Source organism: Lissotriton vulgaris, chromosome 1_1 (genome assembly GCF_964263255.1).
Source record: "Lissotriton vulgaris chromosome 1_1, aLisVul1.2, whole genome shotgun sequence".
In the NCBI taxonomy this organism is placed as follows: domain Eukaryota; kingdom Metazoa; phylum Chordata; class Amphibia; order Caudata; family Salamandridae; genus Lissotriton; species Lissotriton vulgaris.
The window spans coordinates 399,780,107-399,792,173 of NC_141685.1; the positions used below are offsets into that span (position 1 = coordinate 399,780,107).

Genomic DNA, 12,067 nt, shown 5'->3' on the forward strand with positions numbered 1-12,067 from the left:
ACCCCATCAAAAACGTGAGTAAGTGCTAATTTCTCTACATTTCTATACATTAGAAATAGCAACATGAGGAAACTGATTTTGTCCCATATTCAGTCTTGGATTTGCAATATTAACTTATATTTGTGGCTCACTATACTATATGTATGCTGAATGAACTTCTTATATTCAGTCTTGACAGTCACCAAACTGTGTTTGTTGTACATTTACAATAGGTGTACAAGGGATAATTTCAAATCCATCAGATGTACCCTTTCAGCAAAGTATCCAGAACATGGCTGTCACTGCTGACTGTGCTCCCACAGTTTAATACAATTTTCCAGGCTACAGCGGGTTTTTGGTATACCGGATAACCAATACTTTAAATTTGTTCAGATAGGGCTACATAAGGTGAGGATGCTCCCTAAGAATAAGCTTGACAAAATACCACTCTTGGATGCCATAACTAGAAAGTGTCGCAGAATTAGGAATTTTTATAGTCTACTTCTGGGCAAAATCCCAGACGACCTAGAAAAAACTGAAGCACCCTGGGCAGTAAAATTGGGAAAACCCGATGTGGATATCTACATGAGCCTTTCTTTAACTGCCAAAATACTTTTATCCTCGAACTTAAAAGCTCAACTGTACAAAACTACATTTAATCTTTATTTTACACCTGCCAAACTGTACACATGAGGGAAAAGGATAGATGATAAATGCCCCAGATGTGGGTTAGGACCAGCCACCCTGATCCATTTGCTGTATGACTGTGACAAACTGGCTCTATTAAAAGAAGGGCTGCTAGGTTTTTGGGAGGAACTATTTAGCCATAGACTAGAACTATCCCCTACTTGGTTGACCTCGGGTATGATCGCACTATGGGTCTTAGTACCGAACAGGAATATGGTCTTTTTGGGGGGGACAACGGTATACAGGATATTACTAGCGGCTAGATGGAAAGATGCGGAACCACCACCTTTCCATTTGTGGCTTGCCAGGCTTCTCGGAATTTACAATCAAGAGAGGGCTATTTATGCCTGTAGGGGCAGACAGGCCAGAATTCGGGGGAAGAAGATCTGGACGCATATCGCCGATTGGAGCAGGGAGAAAGCTAACCGAGACGGCCTAGAGCTCCTTGGGGCACAAGGGGGTGGGCTTTCCCTTCTCCCGCCTTTTAATAATATAAAAGAGCGGTAGTCTGTAAGGAATTGCTTTACCTTTTAGATATTCCCAAGGTACTGTACTGTTTTGGTTTACAGTCTTCCGATGGACCAAGCTGTTCTTTATATGATGTAGCGTTTTTCAAAACTGTTTTTACTGTATTAACTGCTTTTTATGACTACTCTTTTGTACTGTATTAATTGGTTTTTATGTGATCTTTGACTGGTATTTGACGTATTTGTATTTTCTGGAAATGCACAATACAAAATAAATAAAAAAAGAATTCCAAGCCTACCAAGTAGGTCATACTTACAGCAGTTGGAATATAGATGAACAGTGAATAACCATAGACACAAACAATTTCCAGAAAGGAGTACGAGACAATGTTCATAACTTTGCTGTTTCTCCACATGAGGAACCCCCAAAGGGCCAGTGGAACAAGCCATGCATAGGAGTAGATGGCAGTTGCTGCAATGGACACTGAAACACAGAAAACCACAAGATCTTACACTTAATGATTATTATGCCGAGTGCATTGACCATAAAATATCCTGGAGGGGAAATTTTGATGTCAAACAAGAAATGTTATACTTGTATCATAATTAATTGCAATGTAACTGCACACATTTGTAAAAGCGTAGAACATTAATCAGACATGGGCTGTTTTGATGAAGGTTTTTAAACTACAGTACATAACTATACATGGACTAATTTTTAACAATAATTCTGCAACCATTGGTTTGTGCATGGTGCTTACTAAACCTCCAGCTATATAATAAGCACTATTCAGTTATCCATTTATAATTAAGGAAATCTCAAGAGGTATGCATCTTGCCTTAATATTCCAAAAATAATATTTGCTACTAGGGCTTGCCTCAGTCTTATCTGTGTGGCTTGATACTTACCTGTCTTTAGGGAAGGCAGCTTTCAGTCCACAAAACAAACAAGCATTTACAATGCAATGGTCTCGGCTTTGTTAACGTTAGAGCTATTGGCATTGCAAATGGAGAAAACCTAACGTACAATTGCCATCTCAAAAGCTTTCCAAAGAAAAAAAGAGCAACTGCCTATACAATAAACGCATGCAGGCAAGAGAAACATACCAATGGATAGCAGTCACTCTAAGAGGAATGTCTATTGAAGCTCTAGAAGCACCCGATTCTTAGGAAAATCCCTGAGAATGTATATCAGCTTTATTGACTTTACTTGCACGTCACAGGGACAACCTGACAATCTGACATGAACCCTGGCCTCTTGGGCTGACGTTTAATAACCCAGATCCAGAGTAAAGGGAACAAGACATCAGAATATCGTGTTATCAAATTACAGAAACAGACCAGTGACTAGATACTACAGCTCCCTCTGCACGAGCCCACGATTGCGGCAAGGGGTGAATGTCTGAATGGGGATTTTATGGATTTGATCAAAGTAGTATAAGAGAATCCTAAAAAACATCGCCATAATAAAACCAAACTCCAGAGAAGGCAATGCAAACTCAATTGTCTCATCACTTAACTACGGTTGGTGGCAATGTCAATAACTAATACATTTAAAAAGTGTACTATGTAGAGCATCTGTGTTGACCCCTAACTACAAAGGACTTCTTTGGTGTGATACTCGCTCAAAGTTTATTGTGGCTATTCTCGGCTCCTACTACGATTGCAGAATAACTAAACATATAAATGAGTTACATTTTCATTACTTGGATGTACTATTCAACTTATGTACTTATCCTGAAAGTCTGGCCTTAATCCAGTCATCTTGGGTCTGTGATTGACACTCTAGAGTGATAACTTTAGAGCACCCCATCACAGCAGACACCTTAACAGCACTTTGTGACTGCAGTCTCTACGAGCCGTAATTGACAAATGCAGCGATGGTTGGTTGCCACACTCCAGTCTCAGGAATGCGACCGAATACTTTCTTCACTTGTTTGACAGCGATCCAACCACGAGAGCAAGACTCACATAAATGGGAAGTACTCTTGCAGGAAATGGAAACCTCGCCTGCTGCGAGACTTCAGCATAGCATGCTCAGACATAGGCCTCCATCATGAGATCTGCATCACCTCCCTTCATCGTGACAACGCTACCATGTGGCTATCAATGAGAACCTGCAATATTGATGTCCTCGAGCTCCCCAGACAGACCCCAATCACACTGTACCTCAAGATGCTACACTGCAAATGTTACTTAAAGCGTGCTTGCGCTGGACCTTAGAGTAAATAAAGTCAAACCCAGGTCAGCTAGGAATGATTCTGTGCTCCATTATCTATACACATCTCCTACAGTCACTCGTCCCAATGGCTATCGTACTCCCATAGCACTCTGGGCACATATGGAGGACAGACTTAGTAATTTCTACTTGGCCTGAAAAGTCGCAATCAGCACAGCAGGCCTGTATTTACGTTCTTGAGAAGTGTTCTTTTGACTACAAAACAGAGACAGCTCGCGTACGTTGTACACCGAAACAGAGTACCCTGACTCATGTGTGTGTCACACTGCTGAGGCATCACCTGACATCAGCAGGTTGTCTGACTAACGTACTGCACTGAAAACTAAGGCACAGCAGCCATTCTGGCGGTGATACAACTTTGATTTGGTGCCGGGGCACGAAGGTTATATACAGGGTAGGTTTCATGGTGTGCTCCAGCATACCACCTCATCGTCACCTACAAACCACTCTGTTTTCAGACCAGGGGTGTCCTCGTTCTTCTGCTCGGTCTAAAAGATCTTCGAAAACATTTGTTATATGGTGTTGCAACAAAGACATGACACCAGTGCTACACATGCATTAATTGACCCTAACAACGGTAGGTGGACATGGCAAAAGTTACTGAAAAGTACACTGTAATTTGATGATATAATAGCAACCATGCCGGGGGCTTTCTCGTATAGAACTGGCTCACACCGAGGGTGGGATACCCCTGTGATGCATTACTGTACGTGTACTCCGTGGATTCAGTAACAGGTCTATTATGGATGTATTTTAAGGATGAGCATGAACATTTTTGCTTCACTAGCCCACAGTAAAACAGGATTATATCCTCCATAGCATAAGACACAAGGCGAACACTAAAATCCAATTTAAGCAAGCGCCCGTTTTTTGTTTTTTTTATCCCTTTCGGCAAAAGTGGTGTCAGGTGGGCAGACACTTTCACCTAGCTCCACGGGAGGACTTACATGCTGCGCGGTCAGTATACAAACAAGGCAGCCCTCATTTACAAGAGAAAGCAAAGCAAAGGTGGCCACTCCCTAAGCACAGGCACGTCTCCTAAAGATCAGGGACGTGCCCCACAAGGAGCGACGTTCCCGCCCGACGCTCGTCCCCAACTCTCCGCGTTTCCGAAGTGGAAAGGAAAACGAAACTTAAGAAGCTGACCCGTGACGCGCGCGACCCAGGAAGAGAGCAGTCATCGCCGCGCGGCGGAGACGCTGGCGCCGTGAGCGTGCGCGCGACTAAATCCGCGCGTGACCAGGTCTTGTCGCTACTCTCCCATTCAGAATGCTGGCCGCGTGCCCAGCTCTTGTCGTCAAAGTCTCCTTTGCCGACTGAAATGATTACAATAGTTCTCTGCCGAGAACGCGCTTCGCGCGTCTCTAGGCCGAGACCTAAAAACGAAGTGTGGCAGCTTCGTAATAAATTGTTGTTATGAATGCAATTTCTGCTTAACTACATTCAGGACTGCAACCTTTACTTTCGGTCAAGAGTATTGATGCAGGCTGTCAACAAGTACAATCTCAATTTTTCTTTTACAAAGGTTTTACATCATTTAATGGTTGCTCAGGACTTGTCATTTGAACACAGACCATTTTAAGTTGGGTTGGGGATGTTCCCTTTCAAGGCATGTCCTGGAAATGCTAGTCTATCCTTAACAATAAAGGTTTGCAGGTAGTCACAGACTTATGTTATAAGGCACTTTTGTTGTGGTTAGTGGGAACTTGGCAGAACACATGTCCACTAATGGACCTTATGGTTTTTTAATGTCATGCAGGAGGGGTTCATAGCTTTTCCTACAACCCGAAGGATATCATTTTCTAGAGTTTCTTCCTGCAAGTGAAAAGAGACATTTTCTGTGAAGTGTGAATTTTTCCTCTGACCTCTAGTTAAGAGGTTTCAGTGCTAATGCGAATATTGCTGATACTTATAAATTAGAACACGCTTGCTGGTGCATGGACCTGTGGAGCTAAGAAAACAAGTCATATGACAGATGTGGATACCAGGAATCTTACTGGAAAAAGAACCAAATCTACTCGAAAACACTGAAATGAACATCAATGCCCTGCGTCATTTGGTGCCGAACAATCTGAACATGCTTTATAGATAGAAGTAATGATCAAAGGCTGATGCTCCACTGATGTGACCTATATGATGATGAAAAATATAACTGAAATGTAGTTATAAAACCAGCCGCTATGCTACAAAAAGTCTGTGTGCACTATACATTACATGGGCTCTTTAATCATGTCTCAGAAGGAACCGATGTCTACTTTTTGATGTGCTGTGGGCCACCACTTCTGGATAGAAAGGGTAGATGGGGAAAAAATATGTAATTCCTAAAACCTTGTGATAGCAAATAAAGATTCTAACTGCCCTCCACTAACATATTGGTGTGATGCATACTGTAAACATTAATAGGCATAGTTAAAAAGAAGACAAAAACTACATTGATCTCAGCTCAGTAGTTGTGAGGCCACACAGAGAGAATCATCAATAGGAGAAATTGTTCTAAGTAAGGGCAGCACAGAGGTCTGGCATTTCCACAGTGATCAACCTCCAAAAAAGAGAGAGTTCCCCAGAACACCCAGAAAGGACCGGGTAATACAAATAGTAAACAAAGAAATTTCCTTTCTGTGTTATTTATTTATTTCAATGACCATCCCGGATTTTGGTAAACCATTCATATATTATAGCCACACACGTAGATATATGTACTAATCTTGATTTTATTTTATAAACACAAGACTGTTTAAAAACACTCTTAGAAAATAAATTAAAATCACATTCGTTTCCAATGCTGCTTACAGTACAGAAAGTTGTTCCATCTATCATTACATTCTTTTGCATATATTGGCCAAACAAATATACATAATTAATTGAGGATACACAATATAAAATCAACACACAATACAGTCCTTATGTCATATGGACTTTATTGTGTATTATTTTCTAAGAAGAGTGTTTTTAAACAGTCTTGTGTTTATAAAATCAAATCAAGAATAGTACATATATCTACGTGTGTGGCTATAATATATGAATGGTTTACCAAAATCAGGGATGGTCTTTGAAATAAATAACTAGTCATTTAGGAATATCTAATTGAGTACACAGAAAGGAAATTTCTTTGTTTACTATTTCCACAGTGATTGCACACAAAGTGATGCAAGGAATCCTTGTAAATAGTCTAAACCAGTGGTTCTTAACCTTTGGACGTCTGTGGACCCCCACTTAATCATTACAGGAATACAGGGACCCCCACCGAGTCATTACAGGATTCCGGCTTAAGTAAATTTGATGATTTGAAGCTCAAGACAATACACAAAAAAACAGAAACAAGTATTCAAACAAATACACAAATGATAAAATATTTAATTTAATTCACAAACTAGCTTTAAAAAAAATAAAAAATAATTCAATTTTAATGGGATGGTTGTGGCTTTCTTAAGTTCAACTGAGGCCAATCATCGTCCATACTATATTCTGTTTGATGAATCTGCACTGTTCCCACAAATCCATCTGAGGACACCAACTTAATTTTAAGTCTCTAATTTCAAGTTCCTGACACATTTACAGAATGTTTAAACATTTTAAACTTTCCACTTTGCTTTTTTATTTATATACACTCATTAATATGTTAATATATTAAATTTTCAAAGCTGTTGCAAATCCCCACAGTAGGTCCCCATGGGTCCCCTAACCACAGGTTAACAACAACTGATTGAAACCACTGGCACTGCTTAGGGTAGGAATTCAACCCACTGTTTTTTACCCTCTGTGCCACTCTACACCAATGGATTTCAAACGTTTGAATGCAGTCCCAAGTAAAACAAAAGAACTTAACCAGGCCTTTCCGAATGACATATATGTTCTTTTAACTATTGAATAAAATTGGCAGCTCTGGACATATTTAGCAATTCAAACTTGCAGTTATGTTGAGTTATTCCTGTTAAAAATGCAATTAAATACACGATTTGCAACACGCTAGTGACATCCTGAACCCCCGAAAAGTATCCACAGTGTAATCCTTTATATGAAATAGGTGGAGGTACTTTGGGAATTATGTTGAGTCCCCCCACCCCTCCACATTTTAAAACTTACTTTCAGCCACGGTATGACAATAAAAAGACATCACTGATGGCAACATTACAGAGTAGCTCACTCCCCTTCTGTTTTCTTCCACTAAACGTCTGCACTGTTTTAAGGAAAATGCTTGTCTATGTTCTCTAAGGGCATAAAAATGCTCCTACCCCATAGAAGAACAATTCAGGGCTCACTCCTCCAGACTGACAACTTCTGTTCCAGACAGAGGTCCGCCTTATGCTTGTATTTCCTCTGGCAGGGGCTCTGCTTAGCAGTTTTGGATGGACTGTTCAAATGAGCGGGGTCAGTACTGATTTGCATAAGGGGGACCCTCGGTCTAGAGCGGCAAAGAGGCAGGAAAATTGGTGGGTTGGAACAACTGTCAGTTGTTTAGGCTATTTGCAAGCATACCTCCCATCGTGTGTCTGAATTCCAAAATGATGCATGCAAAACACATCTAGACCCACGTTCCATGGTTCCTTGATGAGCGACACCCGGGTTTTTCACACAGGTCTCTTTAAGTCAGTTTTGGCTCACATATCCACTGACCAACTCAAAGCAGAATAATCATTACCCAGTATACAAATCCAGACCCCCTCCGCCTACTCTAAATGAAGGAGTTTTGTTTGGACTAATGTAAAATGTGAAACTAGTGAAAAAAGATTATCTGCTAATTTAGTTGTGATTTGAAATACAAGCAGTCTTGTTGTATTAGTCTGGTAATGTAAACTTTCTGTAAAGTAAATAAATAAAGGAACCAAGTACTTTGACATTTCTGGTGCAATGAAATATATAATAAAAAAGCATTGATTTTTGATCACACAAGAATGTGTGTATTGCATGCTTTAGCATTAGAACATTCCAAGTCATCACTTTAAACATACTAAAACAAGCCTGTAAGTGAGGCGTGCTTACCTTTTCTGAATTCAGGCACATAATGGTAATTTGGATGGCCTTGATGGCTCACATAGTTTGAGATGTTTCCACTGATAGCAATAGCAAATACCAGCGTGGCACATATCCAAAAGGGACCTAAAAAGAAAACTGTATTATAGACAAAGTACCTGAATGACATCAATGTGTTTGAAATGAGAAGACTTTTCATGCTCACCATAGAGATCAGGGTTACTTCGGACATATAATCGTACAAAGTTGCTTCCAGGTATTGGCAAAAGGGAGCCTTTTATTCTATCGAGAACCTACAAAATTAACGATGAACAGTTGAGTGATCTCAACAAACAACTGCAGGCCCAGGTGCTCAAATCCTTACTCCACTTAAACGAGAGGACATACATGCAGAAGCTGTAGTACCACTATTATAACTGGTTGAGAATAATTTAACAATTTCAATTAAAAGCATTAGGTAAAGAACTTATTGATCATTTTACAGGAGCAACAGGGGTGAATGGAGAAATTAGACACCAGCGGCAGACAACAAACCATTCTCTAGGCGAAGTATGGCAGCTCTTTACAAACCTGCCGAGTGTCCACGTCAAAGAAAGTTTGGTAATATTCAAACGTCCAAAAGGCAGCACTCTTCTTTTGCCCAGCTAGCAACTGCAAGCAAAAAGAAAACTTTAAATAAATATGCACCTACGAACAGAAGACAAAATCGAATCTAATTGTCAACTATAGAACAAAAAGAGATTTAAGCATGCACCATTGTAATTTTTCCCCCCCGAAGAGAAAGGTTTGCAACAGAGCTTTCGCTCCTACAGAACTAGTATGAAAACATCCTGTTTTCTTCTTTTGTTTTTCAAAGAGAGCAAAAGATGCAGTATAAGAACTGTTAACATATCAGGTATGTTAATGTTCTGCACCCTTCTCAGTTTGTATATAATGTATACATCTCCCTGTTGATGAATTTCTCTCAAAGTCAAGGTGTCACTGTATGTTTACGCAGATCTTATTAAAAATTAGAAGTGCCAACAACAGGGTGCAGACCGAAAACAACTGCTGATATGGCAGCCCACATGGGTTTCCAATAACACCAAGTTGAACTAATATAACACATCGTAAGGAATTTGGTTTTAACTATGTCCTCTCTCTTGTACAGGATCTCTGGCAATTGGAAATGGCAACTGCCCAACTTGATGAAGTCAAAAACGCTTTTTCGATTCGGATCGTACTCGAGACCACACTTTAATGTTGTGGTGTCAAGTAAGATGAGAATCGAATCTAGACTATCATCTGAATCTGGATTCTTTCTGTAACGCTTATGCATTTTCACAGAAGTATATGCATCAGTGGGTTATAAAAGAGTATGCAGACAGTCCCAATCTTTCACAATCATGCCTCTTCTAACTTGTTTGTTCCTCAAGTATACAGAACAATGAGCTGTAATGTTTGCAAAATAATGCTAATGAAATCAAGGAATATAGTATTGTTAGCTGATATCATTCCTGAATGGCAATCTGTAGGGGTGAAAGGTTTAAAGGGAAGGTTCCATGATAAAGGGAAATGGCTGGGTCTTCTCAAAAGCCTTTTTTCCAGTGCTACAGGTCTGAGGTGCAATGCTTAACCACATCAGTGCTAAGGGAATTCACCCCTGGTGCTGAACTTCTTCAAATCCCACACGACCAGTGTACTGCATGACGAGCTGAGCTCGTCATGAGCAGCGAAGGGGTTAATGAGCTGAAGCCTTGTGAGCAGAGTTGCAGGCTTCCTATATAGTAAATTGGGCTATATAAGAAGTATTTGTGCCATGTCGACTCTTCACTTTTCGCTGCACCAAAACAAGCAGCCTGCTAGGGCAGTGTGTGTTAAGGTACAGGGTCTCTAAGTGTGGCACAATACGTGTTGCAGTCATTAGAGGCATTCCCTGGTCACAGTGCCCTTGGACCCATGGTACCTTTTAGAAGGGACTTACATTTGGCCAGAGAGGTGCCAATTGGGGGTGCACATGTACAGTTTAGGGAAGAACACAGGCCAATGGTACCTGGTTAGCAAGAACCCAGGTCACACTTAGTCAGAGAGCATCAAGAGCAGGCAAAAAGTGGGGTGCAACCATGCAAAAAGGTGGCACTTTCCTATACAGTGCAATGTGTAATTCAATCTGTCACTCCAGGATTCAGAGGCAGCAGGATCCAACTGAATGTGGGACATTATCCCTATATTGTCAGCCCAAGCAAATGTATATTTAGGGTTGATTATTTGCCACTCACAAGGCATATCTAGCAACATTTCATCATGTCAAGTGTTTGGAGAAACAAAAGTTCACATATAGGAAACTTTTCTCATCGCTACTGCAAAAACTGCTAAATAGAACTACCCAAAAGGTAGGAACTGAAACTTTACTCAGATTTGAGATCATTTGAGGTTCAGAGTACATCTGTTCAGTAGATTTGAGAGGTTTGCGTTACAAAAAGATGTTTGTGGACTTCGAAGAGTTAATCATGAAGGAACTTAGGTATGACCGGTCTATCAATTTTCGGGCCTTCAATTGAGTCGGATCTGCAGAGTACTTTAGAATCTAAAAAATAAAAAACAAACAATTTGAAGCAAGCATATGTTTCCCTTTAACTTATATTATTAGGTCCATTAGGGGATTCTGGGGACTGATCCTTAATCCTGGAAAAAATGTCCGGAGGTAGTAGGGAGGAAGGAATTATCCAGTGTAGTCTTGTTGTCCAGTACCCATCGCAAAAGGCCATTTACAGCTGTTTCAGTGGCACAGTGCCTGCACAGCCAAAGGCTATGCACGCCTGATTCAAAGGCAAAGGAGCTGAAGATTGGCCACCCAAATTATTGAGAGTAGAGAAATTTAAAAAACAAAAGCACTATAGAGCTGTGTTTTGTTTGCTCAGAGAAGAAACTGATGTAGTTTTATGATCCTAATCAGTGACTGTGTCTAAATATTTTATACACACCCACACAGATATGTACACATATGGGCTGCTTACAAGGCGGGCCTGCAGCAACAAGGGATATAGTCGCTGTGGGGACGGTGAGTCCGCTTTGTGGATGCGGTATGGACAGGGTGTTCGCCCGGACAGCTTCAGCGCAGCCCACTGGGGTAATCATTTCGAACATTTTGGGGTGAGGCATGCAACCCACTGGGGGTATCATTTATCATGCACCACAACTACAAGCATTCCCTGTGCAGACGCCCACAGAGGCAGGACATTTAAATTTGCGCAGGTGGTATGCCTTTCCTCTTTTGCCAGTGAACAAGAGCGATGTTAAGCTTGAAACGCGTTTGGCCTGAAATGGATGCAAAGAAGCAGATGGTCTGATTGCCCTGTATTTCACAAACAAAGGCTTGTACTCACCGTAATGTGGCTGCATCTTGGAGGTGTTGGACCCGGCCTCGCAGCGTGGTCCCACTCCTTCTGCCTGGCGGGCCCCGGACGGCATCAACCCCTGTCCTTCCCCCCGAAACTACCCTCTCCACCCTTCCACGAGAGCCGCCACCCCTGGCGTCCCCCAGCTCCCCTCTCTCAGGAACACGGCGACATCGAGGCACCAAGGTCCGACCAGGTGGTAAAGCGGCCACTTGACGGATCAAGGAGGAGGGGAGTTTTGATGGCCCTCCAGCCGTCCCCCGGACGCCTGGTTTCGATCGCCTCCGGCCTCCCTGGGCGCTGGCTCCACCCCCCTGCTGGGTGTCTGGACACTCTCCTCCCGGCCC

The 12,067-nt window shown here is 41.6% G+C and overlaps 1 protein-coding gene across 2 annotated transcripts in view; it reads right to left on the reverse strand.

Annotated features, from left to right (window-relative positions):
- YIPF1 (Yip1 domain family member 1) overlaps positions 1 to 12,067 on the reverse strand; it is a 152,824-nt gene that overhangs the window by 70,487 nt on the left and 70,270 nt on the right. For both annotated transcript variants that reach the window (XM_086952480.1, XM_086952481.1), the window contains exons 4-7: positions 8,914 to 8,994; positions 8,549 to 8,636; positions 8,353 to 8,469; positions 1,451 to 1,617 (exon numbers count right to left, since the gene is read on the reverse strand). In XM_086952480.1, coding sequence (XP_086808606.1) covers positions 1,451 to 1,617; positions 8,353 to 8,469; positions 8,549 to 8,636; positions 8,914 to 8,994 — 453 coding nt within the window. The remainder of the gene's footprint in view (positions 1 to 1,450; positions 1,618 to 8,352; positions 8,470 to 8,548; positions 8,637 to 8,913; positions 8,995 to 12,067) is intronic.